The sequence below is a fragment of the Somniosus microcephalus genome, chromosome 10, assembly GCF_052327205.1.
Source record: "Somniosus microcephalus isolate GS21.2 chromosome 10, FLI_Smic_1.0, whole genome shotgun sequence".
NCBI classification, from domain to species: Eukaryota; Metazoa; Chordata; class Chondrichthyes; order Squaliformes; family Somniosidae; genus Somniosus; species Somniosus microcephalus.
The window spans coordinates 169,680,578-169,698,103 of record NC_140996.1 but is presented as its reverse complement, the minus strand read 5'-3'; the positions used below and the strand labels follow the sequence as shown (position 1 = coordinate 169,698,103).

Sequence of the window (17,526 nt, the reverse complement as noted above, 5' to 3'; positions counted from 1 at the left end):
TGCCCAGAATTGGACACAATACTCTGGCTGAGGTCTAACCAGTGATTTATAAAGATTAACCAATATGTCCTTGCTTTTGTATTCTATGCCTCCAGTAATAAATCCAAGAATCCCATATGCTTTTAACAGCCTTATCAACTTGCCCTGCCACCTGCAAAGATTTGTGTCTGTTCCCCCTTTAAAATTTCACCATTTAGTTTATACTCTCCTCATTTTTTCCTTCCAAAATGGATTATTTTACACTCCTCTGCATTAAATTTTGTCTGCCCATTTCACCAGTCTGTGTCTAGCCTCCTGAAGTCAGCTACTTCCTCTTCACTATTTACTAAATTTCTAAGCTTTGTATCATCTGCAAACTTTGAAATTATGCCCACTATACACAAATTCAAGTTATTAATATATATCAAAAAGAGCAGTAGACCCAACCCCTGGGGAACACCACTGTATACATCCCTCCAGTCTGGAAAAACAACAGTTCACTACTACTCTCTGTCTTAGTCAAGTTCATATCCATGCTGCCACTGCCCTTTCAATCACATGGGCTTCAATTTTGCAAAATATCTATTATGTGGCACTTTATCAAACATCTTTTGAAAGTCCATATACACATCAGCTGCACTACCTTCATCAACCCTCTCCGTTATTTCATCAAAGAACTCAAATCAAGTTAGTCAGACACGATTTGCCTTCAACAAATCTGTATATTATCCGTAAGAACTTTATGACCGGTCGCGAGAGGAGACTTTCAGCCTATCCGTCTGGGGAGATATAAATTCAGTTCAAGCAAAGAAAGCATATAATCCATGAAGAAGGAAAATTCTTTGTTTATTATTAGCCAATAAAAGGTCACTTTTTTTACATTAAAAATCAACAAAGTTGCATTTTAGATTAACTTAATATAAAGTGAAAGAACAGGAAATGTTAATATTCCAGACAATAAACACTTATTTGTACCATTTCCTACAACTATAATGTTTAGGAATATACTTATCCTCTTTGGTTTTTAATACCCCAGTTAAGATATTTTCCATATTTAGATGCTGTTGAATTCATTGAATAATTTGTTAAATTGGATTTCAATTGCTGAAAGCTACAATGTACAGAGTATAGTGAACAGTTCTTGCTTCCAGTATTATTAAACTATTACCTAATTCATCATCCTGTTCTTTTACTCTTCCCAGTTAAACAACTGCTGAAGCGGTGAGCCTTTTTTGAGAGGATCAATCTGCAACAGCTGGCGAGTAGCTGATTCCCAGTCTCTTCCTAGCTCAAGGCGACTACAGATTGTTGGATACTGTCTGTCTGTATTTCTAGCCCATTCTATGGCTTTTTTTACATGTTCTAGTGCCCGAGATGGTGTCCTGTAGAAGCCAATGAAAGTTTTTAAGTATATATTCAATAAAAACACAAAGCAATCAATTCACCTGATATAAAAATATTTTTTTAATTACAGGAAACTCTTTTTTATCCGGCACCGACGGGACCGGCGCGATGCCGGTTGATCAAAAAGTCCGGATTACAGAGAGGTATACTTACCAAGGAACAAGAGCCTCGTACACGGCCACAGGTGCAGGAGCCCCGGTTACACGGCACTTGTGCAGGAGTCCTAGTTACACGGCCACAGATCCAGGAGTCCCTGTTGCACGGCCACAGGTGTAGGAACCCCGGTTACACGGCCACTAATATATAGTAAAACTTACCTGAACCTACTCCTGAATTTTGCCGGTTAAGAGAGATTTCCGGATATTTTAGGTGCCGGTTAAAAGAGAGTTTCCTGTATGCTAGTATACAATGCCATACAATTTGTAATATTACTCTTAAAACTAATAGACACGAACATCTGAAATCTGCTAAGAAATTTTTTAAATTATCATGGAGAATGAATGAGATGCATTTTAGGATCTCTTGTTCCTGTGGAACTACAATACCTAGACAGGTATTTATAATCAGACAGAAAATTTATAAATAGCCATTAGGCACAAGAGGGGGAGAAAATTTCATTTTTTTAAAATAGTGTTTTACAGTATATAGTATAAGCTACTTAAAAAAAACTGAGCTAACCGTGTGGTTGCACTCCTGCCAGAGGGGGATGTCTATGAAGCACTTTGATGTTAACCTCAAACATTGTGGCTGGAGTTGAAGAGAATTACGACTTGTTCTATTGCTAGTTATTACAGACTCAATTGGGGGGGGGGGGGAACCTTCCTGTGTGTAGTGCTGCATCAAAGACTGTTTCAGAAAAATTGCAAATTCACTGTGGGGCAGTAAGGGGGAGAGCAAAATTACCTTTTTATAATCATGTAACTAACTGAGGAAAAATAAGGAAAATTTTGTGGAGGAAAGTAGCAAGAACAAAGAGAAAGTATTTGTGCCTTAAGGCAAATACTGCAAACTCACCACTGGAAGTGGAGCAAAAAAAATATAATGTAATAACTAGAAGTAAGAATTTAAGGTGCCAGCCTTGGTTAGTAGTAGCACATCTTGCCTTGGAGTAGGAAGGTTGTAGGTACCAAGCCCCACTCCATAGACTTGCGCACATAATCTAGATTGGCACTTCAGTGCAGTCTTGAGGGAGTGCTGTGCAGTCAGAGGAGAAATCTTTCAAATGAGATGCTATACTGAGGTCCTGTCTGCCCCCTCAGGTGGGCACTATTTGAAGGGTAGCAGGGGAGTTCTCCCGGTGTCCTGGCCAACATTTATCCCTAAACTAAAATCACTAAAAAAAAAAATGATTCTCCAGTCATTTATCTCATCACTTAGTGAGATCTTGTGCACAAATTGGTTGTTGCATTTCCCTCACGTTACAACAGTGACTACACTTCAAAAGTACTTAATTGGCTATGAAGTGCTTTGGGGTGGCCTGTGTTGTGAAAGGTGCTGCATAAATGGAATAAAAACAGAAAATGCTGGAAATACTCAGCAGGTCAGGCAGCATCTGTGGAGAGTGTAACAGAGTTAACGTTTCAGGTTGATGACCCTTTGTCAGAACTGGAAAAAGTTAGAGATGTAATACATTTTTAAGCAAGTGTAGAGGCAGGGAAAGGCAGGGGAGGAAAGAACCAAAGGGAAGGTCTGTGATAGGATGGAAGGCAGGAGAGATTAAAAGACAAAAGGAATGATGGTGCAAGGCAAAAGGAGATGGTAATGGGACAAGTTAAGAAACAAAAGATGACTCTAGATGAGATGTAAATGGGAATGGCAGAATCATCAACAGCTGCCATGTGAGAGAAAAGAAAAAACAAGGGCAGAGGTCTGACGAAGGGTCATCGACCTGAAACGTTAACTGTTTCTCTCTCCACAGATGCTGCCTGACCTGCTGAGTATTTCCAACATTGTCTATTTTTATTTCAGATTTCCAGTTGTATTTTGCTTTTTTATTACTGCATAAATGGAATTTCTTTTGAGAGGGAAGAACAAAGTTGTTCGCATCTTGAGCTAGTTTTGTAAAGTGTGATTTAAAAATAAATATTTACCTTTTACATTGAGGTATGTACTTTTCAGTATCAATAAGGTGTCCAATATTTTTTTTACCTTGAGCCTGGAATGTGATGTATTGCTTCAGTAAATTTGCTGTTTGATAGCAATAGGTGAATCACTTGTTATTAAGTTGCAGCAGGACTGTGGTTAAGTATTGAAAACTGCAATCCAGTTTCTGTACTACCCACGAGCAATGCCAGAAGTGCGTGTTACTTTAAATACCTTCTCAATTTGTGTAGTTGAAATTATAACATTCTACAATCCATTATGTTTGGGAAAAAAACACAAATTATTCACAATATTATCACTGCCCCAATAACAATCAATCTAGACTTTATACAAACCTTGAATCCAATGTCTGCTCCAGTCTAAAGAGGGATTTGAGCTTAATCCCTTTCAACTGTTCAGTGAAACGAATCAACTGTAGGATCATGAGTGTAGCAATCAGCGATACAATCTCTTCAGCTGCTCGGTGACCTTTTAATGATAAATATTTTCTGGTCAATGCCTGCTTCATAATCTAGCCTTCAAAGTTCTTATTCAAAAATCTGATTTTAATGCAAGTTCTGTCAAACAAATCAATAGGCACAGAAATTTGTATGCAAGAAGTAATTTCCTCTGAAATATTAGCTAATGTACAGCACTTGACACCATTTGATAGCATCAGGCTAAATAAAGAAAATTCAGAGGAGAGGTGAAAAAGAAAAGAAGGGCAAAGAGAGGTATGAGAATAGATGGCAGCTAACATAAAAGGTAATCCAAAAGTCTTCCATAGGCATATAAATAGTATACGTGTGTCTACTCTATCAAAATTTGATTGGGATTACAGAAACGTGGCTGCAGGGTGGGCAAGGCTGGGAACTTAACATCCAGGGATATACAATATTTAGGAAGGATCGGCAAAAAGGTAGGGGAGGTGGGGTAGCATTGCTGGTAAAGGAGGGGATTAATGCAATGGAAAGGAAGGATATTAACTCGGATGAAACGGAATCTGTATGGGTAGAAATGAGAAATAGCAAGGGGAGGAAAACGTTAGTGGGTGTGATATATAGGCCTCCAAATAGTAATATGGAGGTGAGGGAAGGCATAAAAAGGGAAATTAGAGAAGCGTGCGATAAGAGCACAGCTGTCATCATGGGTGACTTTAATTTACATATTGATTGGACTACCCAAATTAGTAAAAATTCTGAGGAGGAGGAATTCCTGGAATGTTTTCGGGACGGTTATCTGGACCAATATGTCGAGGAGCCGACTCGATCAGGCCATTTTAGACTGGGTATTGTGCAATGAGAAGGGACTTATCACCAATCTTCTTGTACGAGGCCCCTTGGGTCAGAGCGATCATAATATGATCGAGCTCTCAGTCGAGATGGAGAGTGAGGAAATTGAATCAGAGACTAAGGTCCAGAACTTAAATAAAGGGAATTACGAGGGTATGAGACGGGAATTGGGTAAGATTGATTGGGTGGTGTTTCTGGGGGGATTGACAGTGGATAGACAATGGCAAGCATTCAAAGATAGAATGGAAGAATTCCAGAACATGTTTATACCGGTTTGGCATAAAAATAAACCTAAAAAGGTGACTCAACCGTGGATAACGAGGGAAATTAGGGACAGCATAAAATCAAAAAAAAGGGCATATCAACTGGCAAAAAAAAAGCACCAGACCGGAAGATTGGGATACAGCAAAAGAGGACAAAGGGATTAATCAGGAAGGGGAAAATAGAATACGAAAGTAAACTTGCAGCAAACATAAAGACAGACTGCAAAAGCTTTTATCGGTATATCAGGAGGAAAAGACTGGTAAAATCCCAAGTCGGTCCCTTGCAGTCCGATTCGGGAGAATATATAATGGAGAATAAGGAAATGGCAGACCAATTAAACTCATACTTTGGTTCTGTATTCACAAAGGAGGACACAAATAACCTCCCAGGAATATCGGCAAACATAGGGACTAATGAGAGGGAGGAGCTGACAGAAATTAGTATCTCTAGGGATATGGTGTTGGGTAAGTTGAGGGGACTGAAGGCCGACAAATCCCCGGGGCCTGATAAACTACATCCTAGGGTACTTAAGGAGGTGGCCCTGGAGATAGCAGATGCTCTAAGGATCATCTTCCGGAACTCCATTGACTCGGGAACAGTACCCGTGGATTGGAGGGTAGCTAATGTTACCCCAATATTTAAAAAGGGGGGTAGAGAGAAAGCAGGGAATTATAGACCAGTAAGCCTTACATCGGTTGTGGGCAAAATGCTAGAGTCCATTATTAAGGATAAAATAGCGGAGCACTTGACAAATGGGGAAAGGATCGGACAGAGTCAACATGGATTTACAAAGGGTAAATCGTGTTTGACTAATCTGCTGGAATTTTTTGAGGAAGTAACTGGTAAAATAGATGGGGGAGAGCCAGTGGATGTGGTGTACCTTGACTTCCAGAAAGCCTTCGATAAGGTTCCACACAAAAGATTATCATGCAAATTTAAGGCTCATGGGATTGGGGGCAAAGTATTAACGTGGATAGAGAACTGGCTGGCGGATAGAAAACAGAGAGTTGGAATAAACGGCTCGTTTTCGGAGTGGCAGGCAGTGACCAGCGGGGTGCCGCAAGGATCTGTCCTGGGACCCCAGCTGTTCACAATATATATAAATGATCTGGATCAGGGAATTGGATGCAATATTTCCAAATTCGCTGACGACACTAAACTAGGAGGAGGGGTGGGCTCTGATGAGGATGTCAGGAGGCTACAGTGCGATTTGGACAGGTTGGGGGAATGGGCGGATACGTGGCAGATGCACTATAATGTGGATAAATGCGAGGTTATCCACTTTGGGGGTAAAAACAGGAGGGTAGATTATTATCTAAATGGCAATAGATTGGGAGATGGGGAAGTGCAGAGGGACCTGGGTGTTCTTGTGCACCAGTCACTGAAGGAGAGCATGCAGGTGCAACAGGCGATTAAGAAGGCAAATGGTATGTTGGCCTTCATATCAAGGGGGTTCGAGTATAGGAATAGGGATACCTTACTACAGCTGTACAAGGTGCTGGTGAGACCGCATCTGGAGTATTGTGTACAGTTTTGGTCGCCCCATCTGCGGAAGGATGTTCTTGCCATGGAAAGAGTGCAGCGGCGATTCACCAGGCTGATACCTGGAATGGCGGGAATGACCTACGAGGAGAGATTGAATAGTTTGGGCTTGTACTCACTGGAGTTTAGAAGATTGAGAGGGGATCTCATCGAAACATATAAAATTATGGCAGGCCTGGACAGGCTGAATTCAGAGAGAATGTTTCCAATGGCAGGGGAGCACAGAACCAGGGGCCACAGTCTAAAAATAGCGGGCAAATCATTTAAAACAGAGATGAGGAAGAATTTCTTCACTCAAAGAGTGGTGAGCCTGTGGAATTCCCTGCCACAGAGGGCTGTGAAGGCTAATTCAATAAATATTTTCAAGAGAGAATTGGATATATTTCTGAAGGCTAAGGGGATTAAGGGTTACGGAGAAAAGGCGGGGACGGGGTACTGAACTGGTAAGATCAGCTAAGATCTCAGACGAAGATCAGCCATGATCTCATTGAATGGCGGAGCAGGCTCGAAGGGCCGAATGGCCTACTCCTGTTCCTATCTCTATGTTTCTATGTTTCTAAAACCTTTCATAATTTTAAAGACCTCCATTAGATCACATGGCAGCCTTCTCTTTTCAAGGGAAAAGAGACCTGCCTGTTCATTCTTTCCCGATAGGTATAACCTCACGGTTCTGGTATCATCCTTGTAAACCTTTTTTTCGTCCACTCCAGTGCCTCTATGTCTCAGAACTGTACACAGTACTCCAAGTGTGGTCTAACCAAGGTTTGATACAAGTTTAGCATAACTTCTCTATTTTTCAGTTCTATCCCTCTAGAAATAAACCCTAGTGCTTAGTTTACTTTTGTTATGGCCTTATTGACCTGTGTCACAACTTTTAATGATTTGTGTATTTGTACTCCCCCAGATCCCTTTGCTCTTTACCCCATTTAGATTCTTATTTTCCAAGTAATATGTGACCTCCTTATTTTTCTTGTTAAAATGTAATACCTCACCTGCCCATTCTGCAAGTCTATTAATGTCTTAAGTTGTTGCAGTCCTCCTCAGTGTTGTATCCTTTCCAATTTGGTGTCATCAGCAAATTCAGAAATTGTTTTTGATTACAAAGTCTAAATCGTTAATATAAATTGTGAACAGTAGCCCCAGCACTGATCCTTGTGGGACCCCACTCCCCACCTTCAGCCACTCTGAATAGCTACCCTTTACTCTCTGCTTTCGGTCTTGCAGCTAGCTAGCTATCTATTGAAATGTATCAAAGTATTTTACATAATGAATTATTCTTTGGTGCAATGGTATGTAGGCAAATACAGCAGCTGTTCAGCCATCAAGAGGAGGTAAAGTATGCCTTCACTACAAGCCCACTGAATCTCACAGCTACCTGGACTACACTTCCTCCCACCCCGCCTCCTGTAAGGACTCTATTCCATTCTCCCAGTTTTTCTGTCTCCGCCGCATCTGCTCCGACGATGCCACCTTCCACACCAGTGCTTCCGACATGTCTTCCTTTTTCCTCAACCGAGGATTCCCCTCTACCGTGGTTGACACGGCCCTCGACCGGGTCCGTTCTATCTCTCGCACTTCTGCCCTCACCCCTGCCCCTCCCTCCCGGAACCAAGATACGGTTCCCCTTGTCCTCACCTTTCACCCCACCAGCCTCCACATTCAACAGATCATCCTCCGCCATTTCCGCCACCTCTAACATGATCCCACCACCAAACGCATCTTCCCCTCCCCTCCCCTTTCAGCATTCCGTAGGGACCACTCCCTCCGAGACACCGTAGTCCACTCCTCTATCACCCCCAGCCCCCCTTCCCGTGCAAGCACAGGAGATGCAACACCTGCCCTAATACCTCCACCCTTCCCACTGTCCAGGGCCCCAAACACCCCTTCCAGGTGAAACAGCGATTTACTTGTACTTCTTGCAATCTAGTATACTGTATTCGCTGCTCACGATGCGGTCTCCTCTACATCGGGGAGACCAAACGCAGATTGGGTGACCGCTTTGCGGAACACCTCCGTTCAGTCCGTAAGGGTGACCCCGAGCTTCCGGTTGCTTGTCATTTTAATTCACCGCCCCATTCCCACTCAGACCTCACCGTACTCGGGCTCTCTCATTGTTCCACGGAAACCCAGCGTAAGCTCGAGGAACAGCACCTCATCTTCCGATTAGGCACTTTACAGCCTTCCGGACTCAATATCAAGTTCAACAATTTCAGATCATAACCTCGGCCCCCATTACATTTTTACATATTTTTTATCCAAACTTTTGTTTTGTGCCCTTCCCCCTTTTTTCTCTCCCACATGGCAGCTGTCTCTCATTCTGCCAGCGCATTTCACACCTAATCTAGAGCCGTCTTTTGTCTCTTTACTAGTCCTATCACCATCTCGTCTCGTTTTGAATACCTCTTAATGTCTCTTCACTTCTCTTTTGTTCTTTCATCCCCATTTCCCAGCCCCCAAACTGGCCTTTTAATCTGTTTCATTTCTTGTGCTTTTTCAGTCCTGACGAAGGGTTTTGACCTGAAACGTTGACTCTATTTCTCTCTCCACAGATGTTGCCTGGCCTGCTGAGTTTTTCCAGCATTTTCTGTTGCTATAAAGTATGCCTTGTTTGAAACAAGGACCCAATATCTTAGGTGGGCAGAATGGCTCGTCTGCCAATGTAACAATGCGCGCAATATTCAAAGCATTGGGAACAATGGTGGAAAATACAACAGGATTCAAAACTGATTAGTAGGGCCTTCCAAGAACTTTTATTGTAATCTGTGCAAACCCTTGATAAATTTTTGAAAATTATCTGGAGTGTTCTTTCAACTAGGCATTCTAAAGTAGAAGAAGGGAAAGTTAGATTAGAGTGAGCAGCTCCATAGAGAAGATGCAGAGTGTTGGGTGCCAAGTGCCAAAGGGCAGATAGACACCCGATTAAAAATTTACAGGCCTAATGTTGACTTAGCTTGGATTCAGATTCAGATGATATTCAACTAGCAGGGACAGGTAGCTCAAAATACAAAAATGAATTGGACAAAATATGTAAGTGGGCAGAACAATGGCAGATGAAATTTAATGCAGACAAGTGTAAAGTGATGCACATAGGAACAATAAATGGACAACATATGTATTTCACAAAAGGTGTTAAAATAGATAAGAATAAAATTGAGATTTAGGGATCTTAGTCTAAAAGCTCAACATGTTCAGAGCTGCAATAAACAAATAAAATGACAAAATATGTAGTCACAACAGAAAAGTAAAAGTCAGAGGAAGTTGTGGTCAAATTGTGTAGTGATCTGGTCAGTGCACAGCTTAAGTACTGGTGAGACACAGGGGTGACTTTTAAGTGCTAGAGGCAGTTCAGAGAAAAGCCATGAGGCTGATCCCTAGTGTTAGACATTTGCATTATAATGAAAGATTGGAGAAACTTAAGCTTTACAGCCTTGAAAGGAGACAACTAAGATGTGATCTTATATATAAGTAAATGGTAAGGAAAAGGTGAACCTGAAAAATTACTTCCTACTAGAGTGTGAGTAGGGCAAGGAACATAGATTTAAATAAAAAAGTTAAATGTAGGACTTGTCAGGAAGTTCTTTGCACAAAACAATACATAGAATTGACATTCACAGTAGTGGAGTTGAAAATTTTGGACTTGTTTAAGAAACAATTGGATTCTACAATGGGAAACTAGGGTCCTTCTAGATGGATGAACTAAGATGGTCTGAACGGCCTTCCTCATCTATATTTATCTTGTGATCTTCTGAACATTATACAATAGCAAAACACAGTACTGCTGCTTATGGCAATTTGTGTATTAACAAGCAACTTGCAATTGGCAATTTTCCTGCTTAGAAGGGGAATGAGGCAGGGCTGCCCTTTATCTCACTCCCTGTTTGTTTTGCAGTCAAGCTATCAGCACAAATGATTAGAAAATGTTCAGAGATAAGGAGAGATGAGACTGTCAGATTGAAACACAGCCTTTATTTGCAACCGTATTCTTTTGCTACTGCAGAATCTTAAACAGGATATGGAATGTATCCTGGAAGTAGTGAATTATTTTAGCAGTACTTCAGGATACAAAATCCACTGGACGAAGTCTAAGCTGCAGATTTAACTGATGCAGCTGAAAGGAAATATAGCAAAGGCACGTTCAGTTGGAGATCCACTACTATGAAGTAATTAGGAATTCTGTTGCTCCGAAAGCTAATGACAAGTCAGTTCACTTGTAATGTCTTCGGTTGATTTCTTCGAGTGCACTGATGCCAAACGGCTGAGCAGTGGTTGAAAATCGTCTGAGCAGGCCCTGGGCCTATGTCTCCTTGATGCGCAGAGAGGGGTGTCTAGCCATTTCATGAGCTGTGGCCTACTACATATTTTGTGCAACAGTCTCACTAAACCTTCATAAATTATGCTTCATTTCAACTACTTATTGGCACCATTCCCAGTTTCTCAATAAGAATGTACTGAAGCTATTCAGGGTCCATTTAAATTGGGCACTATATCCAAAGAATGTTCTGCCATTTTGGAAATTGCACTCTTAAAAGGTGAGAACTATTATTAGCTAAAGAAGTTTGCTGCAGTACTCATTTTTTTCTTTACATTTGCTACTAGCTTGGTTTTTGACTTTTTGCATTTTTGTTTTTTTGGCCCTAGTATTTTCCATGACTAATTTTTTGGGAGCTGAAATTTCAGTTGCAGCAACCAAAATTTTGAACATGGGAATTCCTCTCCATCAATTTGTTTTGGAAGAGGACAAAAATAATCTGATGAAGGATCAGAGGTAGGCCTGCTTACACAAGGCAAATTGCCCATTAACTAAGACACAGCTACCTACACATGTCAGATCTGTCTTTGCTGACCATAACTTAATCGGGGTAGTCATGGAGTTAGGACTTCTGCTCAAGCCTGACCTGCAGACAAGATCAGTGACAGGAAAGGCTCTGCTATTTGCTGTGAAGATGACCACTGTCTTGAAGTTTTATACAACTGGATAATTTCTAGCCACCTGTGGAGATGTATGTGAAATCAGCCAATCTGCTGTGCACCAATGTATACAAAAAGTGACAGGTGCATTGTTCGCCAAGGCAAATTCTTTCATTAGTTTCCTGCACTTTTTCCATGTGTCAGGTTCTTTCTCCCCAAAGTGCTGGTTGTTATAGGTAGCACATGGGTTGTCATCTGGACCTCTACCACCAAATGCATGTCCGTCAAACAGAAAGGGGTTACATTCAACATTCAGTTAATGTGCATATGGTCTATGGCAGCTTGGTTACTGACCGTCAAGCTTAGAGCTGCGTTGAACTTTAATGTGGCACACTCTTTCCTGGCAAATGTTGGAGATCTCGGCCACACCTCCCATTCACACTCACAGCAAACGGGTTAATCAAACAGGTGCATTGTTTGCAAGGGTCAATGAGTTCTTCTATTTTCTTGTGGAAAGCAGCAAGTGCCAAGATTCAGCATGCACCACACACCAAAGGTTTACCAAGTATTAGTCTTTTCAAATTAGTGATGTTGGCAATAACAAGATGGTTTGACGGGCAAGGAAGGTAAAAAGCTATCCCACAATGTGCGGTGCATGCCACACCTTGGCTTTTAATACTATATTTCCTCTATACACTTCATATTCATGCAAAAGTATGACACTACTGGGCAGCCTCAGGCATGTATGTTGACACTTTGCATTGAGCTGCAACATTTAAAATACCAATAGGCATGGTAAGAGAGCAAGGCCAGAACTCGGAAAGGAGAAGCATATCAACAGATATGGAGGGTTGTATAGGGTTGACAATTCTGGTTGGATGTATTCCTGATGATTTCATAACATGAAATCATCAGGAATAGAGGGGGTGAAATTCCTCATGAGGGCCATTTGGGGCGCTAAGTGAAAAATGTTTGGAAAGTTAGCACCAGGCGCTAACATTTTCAAACATTAGTTAAATTCCCATTTTTTCTTCCAAGATAGAAGTGCAGTGCTAAATCAAGCGCTCCATTTGCCTTTTGGAGTGCAAGAGGCAGGGAATGGTGTACCTGCAGCCACGGTACGCCGGTGTTTGGACCTTGTCCATGTTTGGACCAAGGCTGTAATGAGTTCTGGGGCAGAGTAGTCCTGGTGGAACGCAAACGGAGCATCAGTGAGCAGGTTACTGGTGAGTAAGTGCCGCTTGATAGCACTGTTGATGACACCTTCCATCACTTTGCTGATGATTGAGAGTAGACTGATGGGGCGGTAATTGGCCAGATTGGATATGTCTTGCTTTTTGTGGACAGGACATAGCTGGAATCCATTACAGTATTAAGGAAGTGGTAACAGGGCACTTAGAAAATCATAATATGAGTAGGCATAGTCAACATAGTTTTATGAAAGGGAAATAGTGTTTGACATTTATTACAGTTCTTTGAGGATGTAACTAGCAGGGTAGATAAAGGGGAACCAATGGATGTAGTATATTTGGATTTCCAAAAGGCATTCGATAAGGTGCCACATAAAAGGTTGTTACACAGGATAAGGGCTCATGGGATTGGAGGTAATGTATTCGCATGGATAGAGGATTGGTTAATGGACAGAAAGCAGAGAGTAGGGATAAATGGGTCATTTTCAGGTTGGCAGGCTATAACTAGTGGGGTGCCACAAGTATCAGTGCTTGGGCCTCAGCTATTTACAATCTATATTGACGACTTTGATGAAGGGACCGAGTGGAATGTATCCAAGTTTACTGATGATACAAAGCTAGGTGGGAAGGACAAAAAGAGCCTGCAAAGGGATATAGACAGGTTAAGTGAGTGGGCACTAAGGTGGCAGATGGAGTATAATGTGGGGCAATGTGAGGTTATTCACTTTGGTAGAAAGAATAGAAAAACAGAATATTTTTTAAATGGTGAGAAACTATTAAATGTTGGTGTTCAGTGAGATTTAGGTGTCCTCATACAGGACTTGCAGGTACAGCAAACAATTAGGAAGGCAAATGGCATGTTGGCCTTTATTAATAGGGGGATAGAGTACAAGAGTAAGGAAGTCTTGTCTCAACTGTACAGGGCCTTGGTAATACCACACCTGGAGTACTGTGTACAGTTTTGGTCTCCTTAGTGGTTCAACGAATGTTCACTAGACTAATCCCTGGGATGAGAGGGCTGTCCTATGAGGAGAGATGGTGTAGATTAGGCCTATACTCTTTGGAATTTAGATGAATGAGAGGAGATCTCATTGAAACATATAAGAATCTGAGGGGGATTGACTGGATAGATGCCGAGAGATTGTTTCCCATGGCTAGACGGTCCCGAACTAGGGGGCATAGTCTGAGGATAAGGGGTCGGCCTTTTAAGACTGAGACGAGGAAGAACTTCTTCACTCAGAGGGTTGTGAATCTTTGGAATTCTCTGCCCCAAAAGGGCTGTGGATGCTCAGTTGTTGAGTATATTCAAGGTTGAGATATAGATTTTTGGACTCTAGGGGAATCAAGAAATATGGGGATAGGGCAGGAAAGTGATGTTGAGGTCGTAGATCAGTCATGATCTTATTGAATGGCGGAGCAGGCTCAAGGGGCCATATGGTCTACTCCTGCTCCTAATTCTTATGTTCTTATGATCTCCTCCCTCCAACCGCCCCACCCAGTCAAACATAATTTTTCCCATCTCCAATATTTTTATAACAAACAAATGTTAAAAGAATGCTGTACGATTTTTCTCCTGGGTTGCTCGCAGTTGTGACCAGGACATTAATCTTTAATTCCAGGAGACTTCAGGATAATCCTGGAGAGCTGGTAACCCTATATAGAATGTATAGCCAGTAGCAGTACAAGGCATTCACCAGTAGAAGGAGTGTGCAGGATAACAAATTACATAAATGGAGGCAAAACCCGATAGCGTGGTTAAATGTTACATAGGATGTGCTAGGTATGAGAGCGAGGAATGGTAATGGAATTCCACAACCATATTAAATGTATGTGTATATGGAAAAAAGACAAATTGTTAATTATAATATAAATCAAATTATCCAGCACTCAAACACTAGAAAGGTACACTATGACAAGTCTTATTTAGGGTCTCAAAAGTTTCACATTTCTGGCATAAGTATAAGTTATACTAATTTCTGTGTGGTTCAATGAGCTCACATGTATTGGTGAAAATATCAAGTGATATGGAGGAACAGTAAAAGTGTTGCTGAAGGCGTGAAGCAGTGAGGACTTGGAGAAAATAATGAGTAACTGCTGAGAAGTGCACCTTGACTGTGGTACATACATCTGCTGTTGCACTGTACAACAATGCTTAGAAATATACAATGGGAAGAGAGTCTCAGGAAGTCATTAGTGATAGTCTAAGTTTGAAGGAGGATATTTATGCTCGATTGCCCTCTGTGTCTGAGATGTAAGTGGGATGACGAGGAAGGATTTCAACATCCTGAACTCAGAGACTCTGCTTAATGCTTCACATTGTGAATCAAACATTTTTAGCAGTAAATGCTGCTACTTGCTGTAGTTCACTTTCAGATTAATGCACTACTGGAGACTGAAATATACATTACCTAGAGATTTAATGCCTTTTTCTATTAGGAAAACATTAGTTAGATATTCCACGTTAATTTCCAACAGGACTCCCAGGTCAGATGTAAAATTCCAGTACCCATTCTGCAAAAATATAGAAAAAAAAAACAATGAATATAACAACTTACATTTATATAGCAGAGGGCAGAATGTGCAAGAGGCTAGAGTTGGAAGAATGCAGAGCTCTTATAGGGTTGTAGGGCTGGAGTAGGTTACAGAGAGAAGGAGGGGCAAGAGATTTCAAATTTGAGGCGTTTTATGGACTGGGAGCCAATATAGGTCAGTGACCACAGGGGTGATGGATAAGCGGGGATGTGGTGCGGATTAGGATATGGGTCGCAGAGTTTTGCATGAGCTTAAGTTTATGAAAGGTTAAAGATGGGAGGCCACCTTGGAGAGCACAGGAATAGACGAGTTTGGAGGTAACAAAAGCATGGATGAGGGTTTCAGTAGCAGATGGAGTGAAGCAGGGGCAGAGACGGGGAATGCTATGGAGGTGGAAGTAGGCAGTCTTTGTGATGGAGAGGAAATGGGGTCAGAAACTCAGCTCAGGGCTACATAGGATGCTGAGATTGCAAACAGTCTGGTTCAGCCTCAGACAGTGGTTACGGAGGGGGATGGAATCGGTAGCAAGGGAACAGAGTTTGGGACAGGAGCCGAAGACAATGGCTTGTCTTCCCAATGTTTGGAAGAAATTATGGCTCGAGAGAGCAGGAGGTGGGTCTGATGGACAAGTTGAGCTTGGAGAGGGCATTAGGGGAGATAGGAGAAAAACTAGAGAAGGATATGGGTTCAGGGAGGGATGTGGTAGAGACAGTTGAACAGATGGTCTCAGTCTTGGTGTTAAAGAAGTCCATGAGCTCCTCGTGCTAGTTGGAGACATAAGAAGTAGGAGCAGGAGTAGGTCATACGGCCCCTCGGGCCTGCTCCGCCATTCAATAGAATCATGGCTGATCCGAATCTAGACTCACGTCCACTTCCCTGCCCTCTCCCCGTAACCCCTAATTCCCTTGTCTGCTAGGAAACTGTCTATCTCTGTTTTAAATTTATTTAATGTTGCAGCTTCCACAGCTCTCTGGGGTAGCAAATTCCATAGATTTACTACCCTCTGAGTGAAGAAGTTTCTCCTCATCTCAGTTGCGAAAGGGCAGCCCCTTATTCTAAGATTATGCCCCCTAGTTCTAGTCTCACCCATCAGTGGAAACATCCTCACTGCATCCACCCGATCAAGACCCCTCACAATCTTATATGTTTCGATAAGATCGCCTCTCATTCTTCTGAACTCCAATGAGTAGAGGCCCAACCTACTCGACCTTTCCTCATACGTCAACCCCCTCATCTCTGGAATCAACTGAGTGAACCTTCTCTGAACCGCCTCGAGAGCAAGTATATCTTTTCTTAAATATGGAAACCAAAACTGCATGCAGTATTCCAGGTGTGGCCTCACCAATACCCTGTATAACTGCAGCAAGACCTCCCTGTTTTTATACTCCATCCCCCTTGCAATAAAAGCCAAGATTCCATTGGCCTTCCTGATCACCTGCTGCACCTGCATACTAACTTTTTGTGTTTCATGCACCAGGACCCCCAGATCCCTTTGTAATGTAGCACTTTGCAGTTTCTCTCCATTTAGACAATAACTTGCTCTTTGATTTTTTCTGCCAAAGTGCATAACCTCACACTTTCCAATATTATATTCCATCTGCCAAATCTCTGCCCACTCACTTAACCTGTCTATGTCCTTTTGCAGGTTTTTTATGTCCTCCTCACTCACTGCTTTCCCTCCCATCTTTGTATCGTCGGCAAACTTGGATACGTTGCACTCAGTTCCTTCCTCCAAATCGTTAATATAGATTGTAAAGAGTTGGGGTCCCAGCACTGACCCCTGCGGAACACCACTAGTTACTGATTACCATCCTGAGAATGAACCATTTATCCCAACTCTTTGTTTTCTGTTAGATAGCCAATCTTCCACCCATGCCAGTATATGACCCCCAATCCTGTGATTTTTTATCTTGATCAGTAATCTTTTGTGTGGAACCTTGTCAAATGCCTTTTGGAAGTCCAGATACACTACATCCACTGGTTCCCCTTTATCCACCCTGTATGTTACGTCCTCAAAGAATTCGAGCAGATTTGTCAAACATGCCTTCCCCTTCATAAGACCATGCTGACTCTGTCCTATTAAATTATGTTTATCCAAATGCTCTGGTACTGTTTCCTTAATAATGGACTCCAACATTTTGCCAACCACAGATGTTAGGCTAACTGGTCTATAGTTTCCAGCTTTTTGTCTACTTCCCTTCTTAAATAAGGGTGTTACATTAGCAGTTTTCCAATCTGCCGGGACCTTTCCTGAGTCCAGGGAGTTCTGGAAAATAATCACCAATGCATCCACAATCCCTACCGCCACTTCTCTCAAGACCCTAGGATGTAGG

General features: G+C 41.9%; 1 protein-coding gene across 4 annotated transcripts in view; it reads right to left on the bottom strand.

The window, feature by feature from the left end:
* Positions 1-806: 806 nt before the first annotated feature.
* parp4 (poly (ADP-ribose) polymerase family, member 4) overlaps positions 807-17,526 on the bottom strand; it is a 201,007-nt gene continuing 184,287 nt past the window's right edge. For 3 of the 4 annotated variants that reach the window (XM_085999130.1, XM_085999129.1, XM_085999131.1), the window contains 3 exons: positions 15,070-15,172; positions 3,822-3,954; positions 807-1,361 (listed from right to left, as the gene is read on the bottom strand). In XM_085999130.1, the coding sequence (XP_085855256.1) occupies positions 1,169-1,361; positions 3,822-3,954; positions 15,070-15,172 (429 nt within the window). In that variant the 3' untranslated portion in view covers positions 807-1,168. Of the gene's footprint in view, positions 1,362-3,821; positions 3,955-6,497; positions 6,645-15,069; positions 15,173-17,526 lie in introns of those variants that run through there. The other variant, XM_085999132.1, reaches the window with a different exon arrangement.